The sequence below is a fragment of the Strigops habroptila genome, chromosome 8 (assembly GCF_004027225.2).
Source record: "Strigops habroptila isolate Jane chromosome 8, bStrHab1.2.pri, whole genome shotgun sequence".
In the NCBI taxonomy this organism is placed as follows: domain Eukaryota; kingdom Metazoa; phylum Chordata; class Aves; order Psittaciformes; family Psittacidae; genus Strigops; species Strigops habroptila.
This window is the reverse complement of record NC_044284.2, coordinates 59300689-59314189: the sequence shown is the minus strand read 5'-3', so window position 1 is coordinate 59314189 and position 13501 is coordinate 59300689. Positions and strand designations below refer to the sequence as shown.

Here is a 13501-nt window from a genome sequence, read left to right as displayed (position 1 = left end):
CAGTTCATTCGCAGGCCCCATCAGCAGCCAGGCCCGGTGCCTGTGCCCAAACCGCCGCTAGCTGCTGCCCGCTCCTCCCGGCCAGGAGCCCCACTAAGGTGCTGCTCCCGCGGCAGGCCCCATCCATCCTCCCCGGCAACAGCGCCGGGCTCTGACGGGAACAGCCCCAGTCCGCCAGGGCACGCCGCTCCCGCGGAATCCCCCCCGCCGCCGCCGCCGCTCCCGGAGATCCCCTCAGGGCAGCGAGGCCGCGGCAGCGGCCACTCACCCAGAGGATGAGGCTGTCACAGAGCCGGAGCTCCGCCGGCTTCGCCTCCATGGCGGCCGCGTCTCCTCAGGGTGGCTGCGTCAGCACCCGCGGCTCCCAGCGCGCTTACGCGGACCGCCACGCGCGGCCGACGTGACGTGGCTCCGAGCGGCGCGCGCGCGGAGATACGCGGTGTTGCAAGGCCATCCACGTCAGCGCCCGCCTCACGCCTTCAAATCCGCCGGGAGTGGCAGCGGGTGTGACCAATCACAGGGGAGGCGTAGCTGTGAGCGCCAATCACAGGGGGGGAGTAGTCGTTAGGGGCGGGGACACGCATCTCCTCAGCGGCTCCCCTCAGCGGCTCACCACAGCTACCGCCGCCGCTCTGTGCGGCCTCGGGAGCGGGTGTGTTGTCACCTACCCCGGGGTGAAGTGTGGGCCGGGGTGTCAGCGAGTACAGCCCCTGCCCTCCTTCCGCGGCTGTAAGCCCGCACAGGAGGCGCCGCTCCGTCCTAACATGGCGGCCGCTCCTCCTCCCGCCTTACGGCCGCCACTGGCGTAGGCCGGGGGCGGGCGGGCCGTGAAGGTCACGGGTGAAGAGCTGACAGGTACCGGTTGCTGTTCCTCAGGTGTAGGTAGGTCAGTATACCTGTACCAGCAACCAGTGTTGCTTACAGAGCAGGATACAGAATTGTTTAAAAAATACCTATGTTAAATGAGGTAAAACATATCAATTAGAATCATAGAGTAGTTTGGGTTGGAAGGGACCTTCAAAGGTCATCTAATTCCAACTCCTCTGCAATGAGCAGGGACATCTTCAATTAAATCAGGTTGCTCAGAACCACATCCAGCCTGGCCTTGAATGTTCTTCCGACATGCCACCCAGAGCCCAGGTCCCAAAGTGGAAACATCCAGCCACTGCTCCACACCAAAGGTGCCAGGACAGGAAGCTGTTGCTGGACCATACTTCCCTTTGACAAGCACTGGAACAGCCCCAGCAACACTGGGCATCTGCACTTGATAAGCCACGTACTGCTCGTTTTGAGCTCTCTCAGGCTACCCAGAGCCCAGCTCCAAAACTGAAAACATCCAGCGACTGCTCCCACACAGAAACTGAGGTGGGATTAAGAAGGGCAACACATTTTTGGGGTTTTTTTTGTTTCCTCAGCCTCAGAGGCTGTTGTTATTGCCACCCAAAACCCACCAGACTCCAGTCTGTCGAGCGCCTGTTGGCTCAAGGGGCACTGCTGGGCTGCTCCTCCCCAGCAAGCCTTTGATCCACCTGGCAGAGCAGCGGGCACACTGCCACCTCTCCGCAGGCAGCTCTGTAATCGCTGCCTGCACAGCACGTCAAACACCACCAGACAGGCAACACGCATGTTCTTTTCATCTTACATAGTTCACTACATGATACCTAAAGTGTAGGAGTACCTTTTTGTTTGATCTTTTTTTTTTTGTTTCAGAAATAAAACCCCACACCAGAATTCTTTGACTTGCTTTCCTCTTCTATATTTTTTTCAAAGGAAAAACTTGCCTTATTTGATCAGCTCTCGGGTATGCCAGGTTGAGGATCTTGTCTTCTGTCATAACCTGCCTCAGGCACTCCAGAGAAAAGCCTAAATACCTTAAACTAAGAGGATGTGATAACTCTGGCCCTCTGCAGTTTCAGCACAAGAACTTCAGTACCTTTTCTTTCCAACGGCCTCTTTTACTAATTGATTTGAACCATTATTTTTTGTTACTGCAATGTGGATGTCATTAATCACATCAATGTTTAGGTCAGCCTAAGAGCAGACTAAATAACTTGAATAAATAGCTCTTACCAGCACTGCATGCTCTTTTTTGGCTATTCTACTTTAAGATACATGCTTTAATTTTCTGTTACTCATTCTGCTTTGACTCACAGAGATTAAAATTGTGGTGGAGGCATGGACAGTGTTTATGTGATTATTTCCCTTCATAGTGCTGTCCAGAATTGATAAAGGCTCAAGAGTGGACTTGGATTTCTGAAAACCCTTTGACTGTTTCTTTCACCAAAGGTTCTTAAAGTGATTTGGTTGCCATGGAAGATTATCAGAAATCCCTATTAAAAAGAGAATAAGGAATAAAAGGTTTTTACAGTAAAATCCCATAGAGGTTTGTGCTAGGATTTGGGCTGTTGAGCATGCTAATTTTAGGGGTTTAGTATTTTTGCCCTTTTATAATTTCTAGGAGCTTTTGCTAATTTTTCTTTTACCCCTTTTCATGTGCTTTCTGTTTCTCCTTTCTATAATTTTATGTTCTTTTCCTTCTCAGGAAATATCACATCTAGCATCTGTCACTTCCTAACAACCTTTACTCAGTCTCCCATGACCCATTGGACAAAAACATATAATTCTGCTTTTCAACTTTTTGATTTCGTACGTTCTTTCTCTGCAGATTCAACCTCTCACACACTTTCTTTGTATGGTTTCTACAGGATGCTCCTGTTTTCCTGGGTTTATGCTGCATGAGCCAGGGAGCAGCAAAAGCCAGCTGCTTCCCAGGGAATATGGAGCCAAGAACAAGAACACAGCCAGCAGGGCGGGAGCTTCACCAGCCAGGACCCCATCCCACAGTATCTGAGCAAGGTGAGCAGGGCAGGTTCAGGGATGTTCAGTGGATCAGGCAAGTTGATGGTGATGAGGCAAGTACAAGGTAAAGCCTGGAAGGCAACCTGCCAGTCAGGGTTGGGCCCCATGAGGGTAACCAGTCAGGCATAGTCTGATGATCACTGGGCGGGTGTGCAGCGATGAGGCGGTTTGCAGGTCAAGGTGGGAACTCAGCCCACAGGTCACAGTCCAGATCAGTGGAGTTCATGGCAGGGCACAGACTGGACTGTGACTCTGCTGAGCTTAAATAAAGTGCCGCATAGGCAGAGAGTGTGGATGGAGGCATGAAGAGAAGCCGTTAAGGTCTATTCATGCACTCAGGTTCCTGACAACATACTGTTTCACTGGGGTCATCTTCCATATATGCAAAAACTACTGCAGACAATATTTTTCCACTAGAGGGCTAATGTCCCTGTTTCAGGGTTGCTCCTCATTCAAAAGCATCTAGAAATTATTGTTCCTAAGGGATGGCTGTGCTGGAAAGGTGTTGCAGACTGTCCGTAGTGCAGGGAGCGTGGCTGAGGTCTGTGGGAGAGGCATTTATTTGTAAAACAACGCAGGCTGTTCAGGTTTGGTAATCTGAGATTATGTCAGGAGGGATTGTCTCACCCATGTACCCTGGCTGTTACATCCACATCACATTGCTGATTCCTAATGGTTGAGTGCTCACCCAAATAAACCAATATTAGCACGCTGCAAGGATGTCTCTCAGGAATGTTACACTTACAGCATTCTACAAAGAAATAAAACACAAATACATACGGAAATCTGTGCAGCTATTTTACATCTTTCAAGTTGCAGCTAAGCAGGGGACCATCAGGAACACCACAGCCGTTGCAAGATGGGCTTAGAGTTCAGTGGTGGGGCAGAAGAAATAGTAACAAAGGGAAGCTGTGTAAGGTATGTAGAGGTTTGATTTTATTTTTTAAGCCTGGTTGGAATTTTCTTCATGAGTTGCATCTTACATGAATGCCTGTCAGCAAATTCTAGTTTGGTGCCAATCAAAGATTATGACCTATATTAACATTCTAGAAACAGGGAGGACTAGCTTTGCGCCTCATGACAGGACTGCAATTCAATCTCTGATGTCTAATTTAAAGTCAGGTTAAATTACTTTTCACAATAGGAACTTACTTAAATTGTGTTCACTCTTTTTGATAGTGCATCCCTTGCCAAAGGGATCTTTGACAAAGCATCTGACAGTATTAGTGAATCTCAGGTTGTCTACCTTTCTTCATAAAAAAAAAGAATGGTGTTTGCTACAATAATTTAAATCACTAGGCTTAAAAATGAAATCTGATGCCTAAGATTTGGAGTGTTTTCATTTTCAATGGGACTCACATTATTATAACAAGTAATATCACAAGTATTTAGTTCAGGCATTAATTGGTGGCTTGCTCAAGAAAGCCATGTATCTGGACACTTGAGATTTCCCATACCTTGTGTGGCAGAGTCTCTTGTAGTTCAAAAATACTCTTATTCTTGTTGGAAAATCCTAATTTACAGGACTGCATCTAAAAGGGATTGTCTAAGCACTTGGGAACAGAGATGTCAGAATGCAAACATACCGAACAGTGACACTTGGTGGTTACTTACGTAACTTGCACGCTTCTCATAATTAACATACATGAGATGCAAAATGATCCTCAGCTTTTCAGTCGTATTTAGTAGCTTGACCAATACATTTATGGAAGTCTGCACTTCCCAAGCATCTTTCAAAAGCTTTAGAAGCATCAAATAAGCCTCACCTCATGATGTTCTGTGGCATTGAGGTATATTTGAATTTTTCAGATGCAGAAGCCAGAAACTAACCAGATGCCAAAATGTGTGCAGTTAGTTAGTGCACAATACAAACTGGTTAGATACCTGCTGTATTCCCTGGGCCACATGTCCCTTCACATCCTATTGAAATCTCCTACATCTTCCTGGCATGTACGCTCCCACTTCCTTTTGAATTAAGCTCTGTGTGGATTGGAAGTTATATTTTCATGAAAAAGGCATTAGCTATCTGATTATTTTCCAAACGTGGCAAATTTAGGACATTATTCACCATAACTGAATACCTAAAAATCATAAAATAGGAAGAAAAAAAAAACCTCATGTGAACTCATGTTATTTGACTGGCAGAGGATTATCAGTACCTTGCTGGTCTCATGCAGGTTTGTGTTTCCTGATTGCACAAGAGTCAGATGAGGCTTCCAAAACCAGCAGGTCACTGGCAGTCAGCACTCAGTCTTGTGACTGCTGCTACACCCCAAGGCCTGATTGCTCCCTGGAAAGCTACCCAAGAGACCTGTGGCAGCTGAGAGATTTATGCCAATCCCTTGCTTACTGCTTTCAGGTGTAAAAACAGGGAGGGGGGGGGAACTGACACAGCTTATTTCATTATTGTTTTCCAGTCTTGCCAAGAATTGCATTTTACAATAGTAACTGCTAGAGCAGGGAGTGGTTGAGATACAGAGACTTTACCATAATCTGAAAAGAAGCTGTTTGGGCACTTGATACTGGTTACCTCTCACTTCTGAGAAAAACAGCTCGAGGAGGTGGAAAGAAAGGGTAAAACCAGAAAGAGTAAAAAGAGACAGTCCTGATGGCTGAAATACTACTGGGGTAGCTGACCGTTTCACAGGGTTTCTCATCCAGGCTCTTCTATGATTTTTGGTGAGGGCAGGAGGTACCAATATTGGTGGTTTAGGTGAGGGGAGTAGGAAGGTACAGGGTATGTAAGGCATGTCTGTATTGCACAGTGAGCCAACAAGACTGACTACTGTGCTGTGATGTGTTTGAAGGAGATCCCGTTGCTTTTTCTCTGAAGATGCTCTATGGACTTTCCAGGTCAATGATGCCCTGAGGGAAATGGGAGCAATGTCATGGTGATGAATGTAGAATTTTCCACTATGTAACTGAAGTATCTATTTTGTAAAATCCTTTGAAATATTTTGTCTGGCTGTTACAGGAGATGAAAGTCATCATAATCTATTCACTATCAAAATAGTAGGAATTCTAGATATTTTGTTTATGAATTCCAAAACCTAATACTTTTTATGACAGTGTATTCTTTGAAGGAGTCTTGTATTCAGGCTTTTCTGAAAGGTAGAAATATTTCTCATGGAATAAGCATCTTTCAAGTATTTTCACATTAGATTGAAATAATTTCATCACTTGAGGCCCTTCTTGGAAGTCATTCAACTATGAGAACACTTGCTTTTAGTAAGAGACTGTTGAAGCCAGTGGATTCCTGGAATTTCTGAGCCGTTTATGCTCTTCTTTACGCTTTTCTTAGCACATCTTAACTCAAGGAACATTTTCTTTCATCCCCACAGACTTAATGATGGTAAGAAATAGTCATCTCATTAAAACTATGATGGCTTGGACTGGCAAGTGTGTATATAGAGCACAAAGGCATCTACACCTGTTACACAGAATAATAATATTTAGTATATTATAGTAGTTTCAGAAAACAATAGCAAGTACTTTTACAAATATTAGTTAAGGTTTATCATATGCCAGTGAGGTAGGCATTGATAAACTGAAACTTGTTACTTTAATAATATTGCTAACATGAGCTCTGCAAATCCCATTTTACCACAGAGAATACTAAATTGCAATAGGATTCTTGTTAATCTTATGTCTAAGGCAAATACAAAAACCCTGGTGGGATCTTTTATTAGAGAAAGAAGGAGAAAGGAGCTGAGTGGACAAAGAAGGGACTATAGTGATAGGAAAAGGGGTAATGGATTTAAACTTTAACAGGGGAAGTTCAGGTTAGATATAAGGAAGAAGTTCTTTACTGAGAGAGTTGTGAGGCACTGGAACAGGTTGCCCAAAGAAGTGGTGAATGCTCCATCCCTGGCAGTGTTCAAGTCCAGGTAGGACAGAGCCTCAGGTGACATGGTCTAGTGTGAGGCTAGGCAGGGATATGTGAATACAGAGAATAATGGATTATCTTTGCTTTAGGATAATGTAATTCCCATTGGGATGGCGGGGGGGAGGGGGTAGAAAAAAGCTGGAAATTATGACACAGAGCCAAAAGTCATGATATCTCATTAAATTCCATAACAAGCTATAGTGGAAACAAAGCAGGTCAGAGGTGGGAAACTATCCACCTACACTTATAAAATAGACTGTGACTCCTGCTTCATACAGCAGGAGATAAATGATTAACATCTTTAAGGAATGATCTTCCTCGATCATCTCAGGAAAACATCTCAGAATTAGGAACTTTTATGAACAGTGACTCGAGCAGGATAAAATATTTACACCGCTACGACACCATTTTTCCTCAACCAGACCCCACTTTGTCCCTGCAACCTTCCCTCCTCGTGTGCTCTCTCGCTGCCTTGGTTGTTTCCCCAACAGTGTCAATCTCCTAGCTGTGCTTTTCTATTTCTGGCTTTTTGTTTACTTTCTCGCATATCTCTGCCCTTCTATTTTAGTACTAATCCTTTTTGAAGTGAACAAGGTCACAAGTGATAGCGGGCTTTGGCAATTCCACTATTAGCTAGCTGACATGAATTGACATAACGGATCTGATTGCACTCTCATGGTAGCAGCTCCTGGCTTTACAAGTTCACATGTATTAAATATCTCAGATACAATTTCAGTTGGTGCCCGTAACAGAAAATTCAGTACTGGAATATGAACTATGACAGAGGGGGAGTTGTCACAAACACACTCACACTTTCAAATCCTGTTTCCAGAGGAGTGTTGAAAAGGCAGGGCAATGTTATGACCACTAAGGCACTGGGTTGGTACATGGTTTTGTGTCCCAACAAGACCATTTGGTTTGTAGATTCTGATCCTGAAAATATCCTTATTTAATACTGCACACCAAATACCTCCAGTTTTCACCACAGTCTGGGCTTACATCTTGAGCAAGCTCACGAGCATGGTTTTCTTTCAGGATCAGGGAAATCCAAACTTCATTTCCAAAAAGAAATAATCCCTTTGGATTGATTCTTTGCCAGAGTACTGGCATGTAGTCTTGCACAGAGAACCTAATTCTGCTAATATCTCTAATCTCTCTAAAGACAAAATAGTTTTCACAACTCTATGTTTCATTGAGTTATCCATTATCTTATTATTCAAAAACATTATCATCAGTATAGAAGATTCACTAAAATGTTAATAACTTGTTCATTATTTTTAAGTGGAAAACTAACAGCTAAATTATTAAAAAGAATTCCTTTCTCAATAAGTTAGCATGAAAAATTACTAGAAGACATGTTATTAAAGGGAGGACTTAAATAGTATTCTCTAGTTGAAGAAAAGTCTGTGTTCAGAAATAGAAATACAGGTGAAAATGTCAGAGCTATCACTTGCTATTAAATAACACAGAAATGTCTAAAACCCAACCATAGCTAAACAGAGTAGGAAAGCTGAAGGTATAGAAAGCATAAGATGAATTGTTCTGATACTCACCACAACATTTATATATTAAATAAGGAAGTTAGCATGCAAAACTGAGTTCAGATTTCCCATCATTTTTGTATCAATGTCATTTTTCTTTTCTTTGCAATAAGCTTCAGTTTGCCTAAATTTTACACACCCTCCCCCCTCCATATTTTAAGGTTCTCTTGATACAGTATATGCCAAAGAGTGAAAGCCAACTCCCGCAGCAGGGAGGTGGAGCCTCTTTTCAACAGATTGCTCTCTCTAAGCAGTGCCAGGGAGGTTACAATTATTTTTATTGGCATTTCTAACAAAAGTACATTTTGCACTGGGATCATTTTTGGAAATAAAAGTTACAATTGTCTGTTTTCACTAACCATTCACTTATGTTTCCATTTCGAGAGATTCCTCTCTTGCTTTCCTGATGCTCTTCACTAACAGCTGGTCTGACATGTTTTGCTCTTGCATAGGAACCAGGTTCACAGCAGTTCTGATCACTTAGCTCCTTATTTCAGCAGAACACTGGGAAGCCTGCCTATGTATCCAGCAGCCAGCACTCTTACATCCCAGGACGGAATTAGGTCACAGCTGGGACACACTGAGAGTGCATAATGCAAACCTCCATCTCAGTCAAAAACCCCTGGTTTGTGTCAAATGCTATTAGAGAGGCCATGCTCCAAAACGCTGCCAGGAAACGTGATTTCACATCTTCATATTTCTCAATCCCATCTCTATACTTCTCAACCCCAATTTTTGGTTCGGTAGGATTTTGTGGAGTAGAATAAGAAACCCAATTTGTAAAATTGGGAATTAATAATGCAATAATACAAGTGGTTGGCATGAGCAGACCTGTTGGCTTTGACAGGACTATTCAACTATGCAAAATAACTCAGGCACAAGTAAGTGTTTGCCGGCTCCGACTCCAAAGCCAAAATGACACGCTTATTATCAGTAAACATTATTACTTACACTGTACTTGTGCTTTAAGGCCTCAGTAAAAGACCTAGTACCAAAAAAGCCCAACATACAGTTAGACAAAATGGATCCAGGATTGCAACTTTCAGCACGAACTGGGACCAAAAAAGGTCAATAGGAATGGCAGGCCTTGGACAGTCCTGTTTTTACTGATTTTACATATAGATTCATAGATGTTTAGGAGATTTTTCTTGTTTCTGTTATCCTTCTGAAAATATTCTGGAGCTAGGTGAAGGGAACCTTGCTATTATTTAACAGTCTTTCTCAAACAGGTATGGTCAAATTCATTGACTCAAGCCTAATAATATCTCAGTTTCCCAGTTAAAGACTGGATGCTGATGAAAGTGCAAGGAGAGTGCAGATTCTCTCCTGCCCTGCATCTAGCTGTGCCTGGGGGCTGAGGGAAGTGCTTTGAACTCTAGTGGTAACTGAGCAGTAATAGGTTTAGAGTGACATAAAAAATGGAACCAAAATCCTGCTTATTGAAACAATGCAGAATTTAGCAGCCAGTTTCCAATATTATCATGTCTGGTAGGTGAGTGACTGCAAAAGAGCCACAGTGCTATGCCTACAGCCCCTGGCAAGTAGAAAGAAATCTGGGTCATTTCACCTTTACGAAATGTCTGTAATCTTTCTGCTGTTATTTAGTTAGAGGAGGTTTTGCCTCTGTATTAAACCCATTCGAATCCTTTTTTGAGTTAGTACTAATCAAGTGCTTGATGGCCTCGCTCAAATAGATTGAATGTATTCAAACCCATTTTCCAGTGTATAAACATTCCTGTCTAAAAAAAAAAAAAATCACAGGAAAGACTGACATCTTTGTTAGCAGCCTTTATGAATTTAACATGCCAAGCAGAGTAGCTGGGAAAAGGCTGGAGAGCAGGAGGTATGCTCAGATATTCAGGGAGTCCATCAGGGTGAAGTGTTGTACTAGAACAGCCTGGAGAGGATGCTACTGCTTCCTTCCAGTGTCAGTTCTCCGGATAACGAAACAGCTCCAGCTTCTGCATCTGTCAGTCTGGCACCTTCAATAAGTAATTAAATCACACTGTAGATTTGTATACATACTTGGATAAATAATAAATGACAGCTATCACACTGGCATGCGAGCATGCATGCATACCCAGGGCAGGAAATCACACACACAATTTCATTTGTTGCCAATTTATCTGTAATAAAGTGAGGAAGATGCCCTGGGGACTGGTGACTAACAAGGAGCCTTGTTTATGCTACAAATCCCATCCGGTTATTAGGCTTTGAAAAGTGCTTTGTTTAACTTATCAGCGCTTCAGCAGGAATGCCAGTGGCATTATTTTTGTTCCCTAAGTGTATTTCTATTCCAATATTACTGACTCCCACTTCACCCCTTCATAAGAGGTTATGTGTTACTTTAGGGCTGAAAATCAGGCATGTGCTTCAATGCCTTGTTCAGTCAGGATCAGGGTGGTTAACACTGCACAAAACCTGAACAGGTTTCCTTATTAATTTTGCAGCATTAAATTGGAGAATATCTTTACAGAAATCAAGCCTTTCTTAAGGACCATAGACCATCACAAAGAATAAATACCCTTTGAAGTATATATGCCCCTCAGTTAAAATTATTTTAGCATGTTAGACTTTCTGCTTAAATTCATCACTTCACTCGGTAGTTGGACACTATTGTGTTACACAATCTGATTCTGCAGTTATGCAATTCCAAAGTATCACAAGTGTCTGGCAAGTTTTAAGCCTGTTTCACAACACTACTGATAGGCTGCTACTCTATCAGATGATCAAAATACCTATAGTGTGCCCTTGATGAAGTTAATATTTAAAAATAGTAATGCAATTTTTTTATTAGGTTCAGGTATCTTTTCAATCACGTTAAACATCTTTGGGGAAGGGAAGATTTATTCAGATGTTTTAGAAAGGGAGAGCTGTTGTTTTTTGTCCCAGGACTCCTCTGCTTTTTTAGGCAGATTTGCTTTATTTTAGGAGGAAAAAAGAAAACCCATCATGTTTTTTTCATAACCATAATTTAGAAGACCTGTCATAGCCTTGCCATTGGGCAACCAAGTTAATAATTGACAAAGACTCATAGCTGGCCCTCCTGAATGATTCCACCCCAACACTGTCAGCTGGTGTAACTTACTCAGCTCCTCTCAATCATTGCTGGAAAGAGGAATGGTAAGCCCAACTTTATGCAGGTCTTCTGAACCACGGTAGGAATTGTTCTTTAGAATAATTATAAATAAAAAATTAAAGTATTAATTTATACTTTCAATTATTGGATTACTTTTGGAAAAACTACATGAATCAATTCTTCCCTTTCAAATACATCATATTTTTCATTTTCTTGTGATTAGTTAAATATGTATTGTCAAATAATGAGCTGTCCAGTGTATCCTCCCTGATCATCTGAATTGGTTTTGCATTTGAGACTGGGAGCAGCTGCTCACCTATCAAAGGAATCTGACCATGAGGTCACACAGTATCATGCCTTCCTTACAAGTTTAAACCTCAAAGCAAGGTCTATTTTACTTCTAAACAATAGCACACGCTAATGGAAAAAATAAATAACTTGTTTGTTAGCACTTGAATCTGCCAAGTGCTTTTTAAACTCTAATTCCTTCTCTTGAAACATGTTGATGAGAACGGACTCATCACTGATGCTTTAAAACTACATTTCCTTGTGGAAAAACTGAAAGATGTTGTGAGCTGAGCTGTGTCAGAGAGAAAAAGGTTTATACCCAGGAGCTTCTGGCTTCATAATCAGCAATCTGATCACTACTTCACACCTTTCTTTTGCATGCAAGTATTAAAAATATATCAAATCTAGTGACTGTGCCTTAGTATTTTGCAGGCTTTATTTTGCAGAGTTCTACTAGAATTATTTTCCAAAATACTCAGCTTTCATTTTAAGCCAAAAGATGTGTCCAGTTTGGAAAAGATCTCCTTTTTTTCAAAAGTCTGACTGTCACATAGGGAACTTCTGGGCTTGAACAGTTTCAAAGCTTGGCCCCTGATGAGGTATCTACATGGAGAATTCTTTTGCACATCTGACCCCAAAACCTGTGGTGCTTACTGAGGAGGGGATGTAAGCATAAGGACCTGATTTTAGAAGATCTTAAAACTGAGTTTAAAAATAAACACGTAAACTTCCCATGGTCACTGCCAACCAGCAGATTTAAAATATGACATGAAGCTGTACATCATCATCCATTGCAACCCCTATAATGTTAATGTAATTGTCAAAAGCTGTTTCTATCATATAGAAGCATGTGTGTCAGAGTACATTCAACTTACTATCTTCTTGCTAGTTCGTGAAAGTAGGGGAGTCATTTTCCCTCAGTACTTTTTACATAGAGAGTCACTTTATGTCCATTATCTAGTTTAGGTGCATGTCTGGTGAAAACTGCCGGTGGTGTCCATACCAGACATGGGGGTTGAATCTCTTTGGTCAGTAAAAGCACTACACCAGCATTCCCTATGGAATTCTCAGGCTTTCAGCACTGAGTATTATTTAAAGGTGACCAGTGCCACTCCTTGAAAATGCTGAGCCCTGCCCAGTTCTTTCAAAGAATACTCCTGTGCACTTGAGAAGATGCAGCCATCAGCTTTACAACACCATGGTGTTGCTCACCACCTTGCAAATGGTGAGCTGGGACATAAGCCATGTGTTTACTATTACTGTTGGCTCCTGGTAGGTGTCTCTAGTAACTGGCCAGGTGATTTAGGTACAATCCTCACATATCTCAGTCTCTCTCTGTGATGTATAAGGTGCTCAGGAGTCTAACTCTGCACTCTACAGAATTCATGGTGGGGGAGATACCCAAAAGATGGGTATTGTGGCACTTAAAATTCGAGGTGGTAGAGTTTAAGGCGTTTTCTGGATCTTTGGATTCTAATTGTGTTTGTCAGAATAATTTGCTCCTGAACTTCGGGGTTTGGTTTTGGATGTTTTGGTTTTTTTCGTTTCCTCCAAATGAAGTAGATTGATTTCTACTGGACTGTACATTGTACCATCCCATTCTGGCTGTAGCATGATTCCCAACAATATTTGGATTAGAAACACCAATATTTTAGGGTTTTTAAAGAGAAATCTTAGACTAACATTACATGTTCAAAATGGTATTAAGAAAATTGTATGGAAAATCTTGACTTGGGTATCTTCCTTCAAGTAACACAATGGGAGTTCTGTGGTTGTAAAGTATGAGGAATAATTCAGCTTCCCTCTGTCTCACAGACTTGTGAACAGACTCATTTCAAACCCCACCAG

At 42.2% G+C, this 13501-nt stretch overlaps 2 protein-coding genes and 1 long non-coding RNA gene across 3 annotated transcripts in view; 1 reads left to right on the top strand and 2 right to left on the bottom strand.

Annotated features, from left to right (window-relative positions):
* Window positions 1–475, bottom strand: part of HOOK1 (hook microtubule tethering protein 1) — a 27545-nt gene extending 27070 nt beyond the window's left edge. The window contains exon 1 of the mRNA XM_030494476.1: window positions 269–475. Within this exon, the coding sequence (XP_030350336.1) occupies window positions 269–319 (51 nt within the window). The 5' untranslated portion in view covers window positions 320–475. The remainder of the gene's footprint in view (window positions 1–268) is intronic.
* LOC115612230 (E3 ubiquitin-protein ligase RNF170-like) overlaps window positions 318–13501 on the top strand; it is a 25641-nt gene continuing 12457 nt past the window's right edge. The window contains exons 1-2 of the mRNA XM_030496245.1: window positions 318–400; window positions 2745–2856. Coding sequence (XP_030352105.1) covers window positions 318–400; window positions 2745–2856 — 195 coding nt within the window. The remainder of the gene's footprint in view (window positions 401–2744; window positions 2857–13501) is intronic.
* LOC115611578 overlaps window positions 10055–13501 on the bottom strand; it is a 5732-nt gene continuing 2285 nt past the window's right edge. The window contains exon 3 of the long non-coding RNA XR_003992630.1: window positions 10055–10268. This is a non-coding gene — a long non-coding RNA (uncharacterized LOC115611578). The remainder of the gene's footprint in view (window positions 10269–13501) is intronic.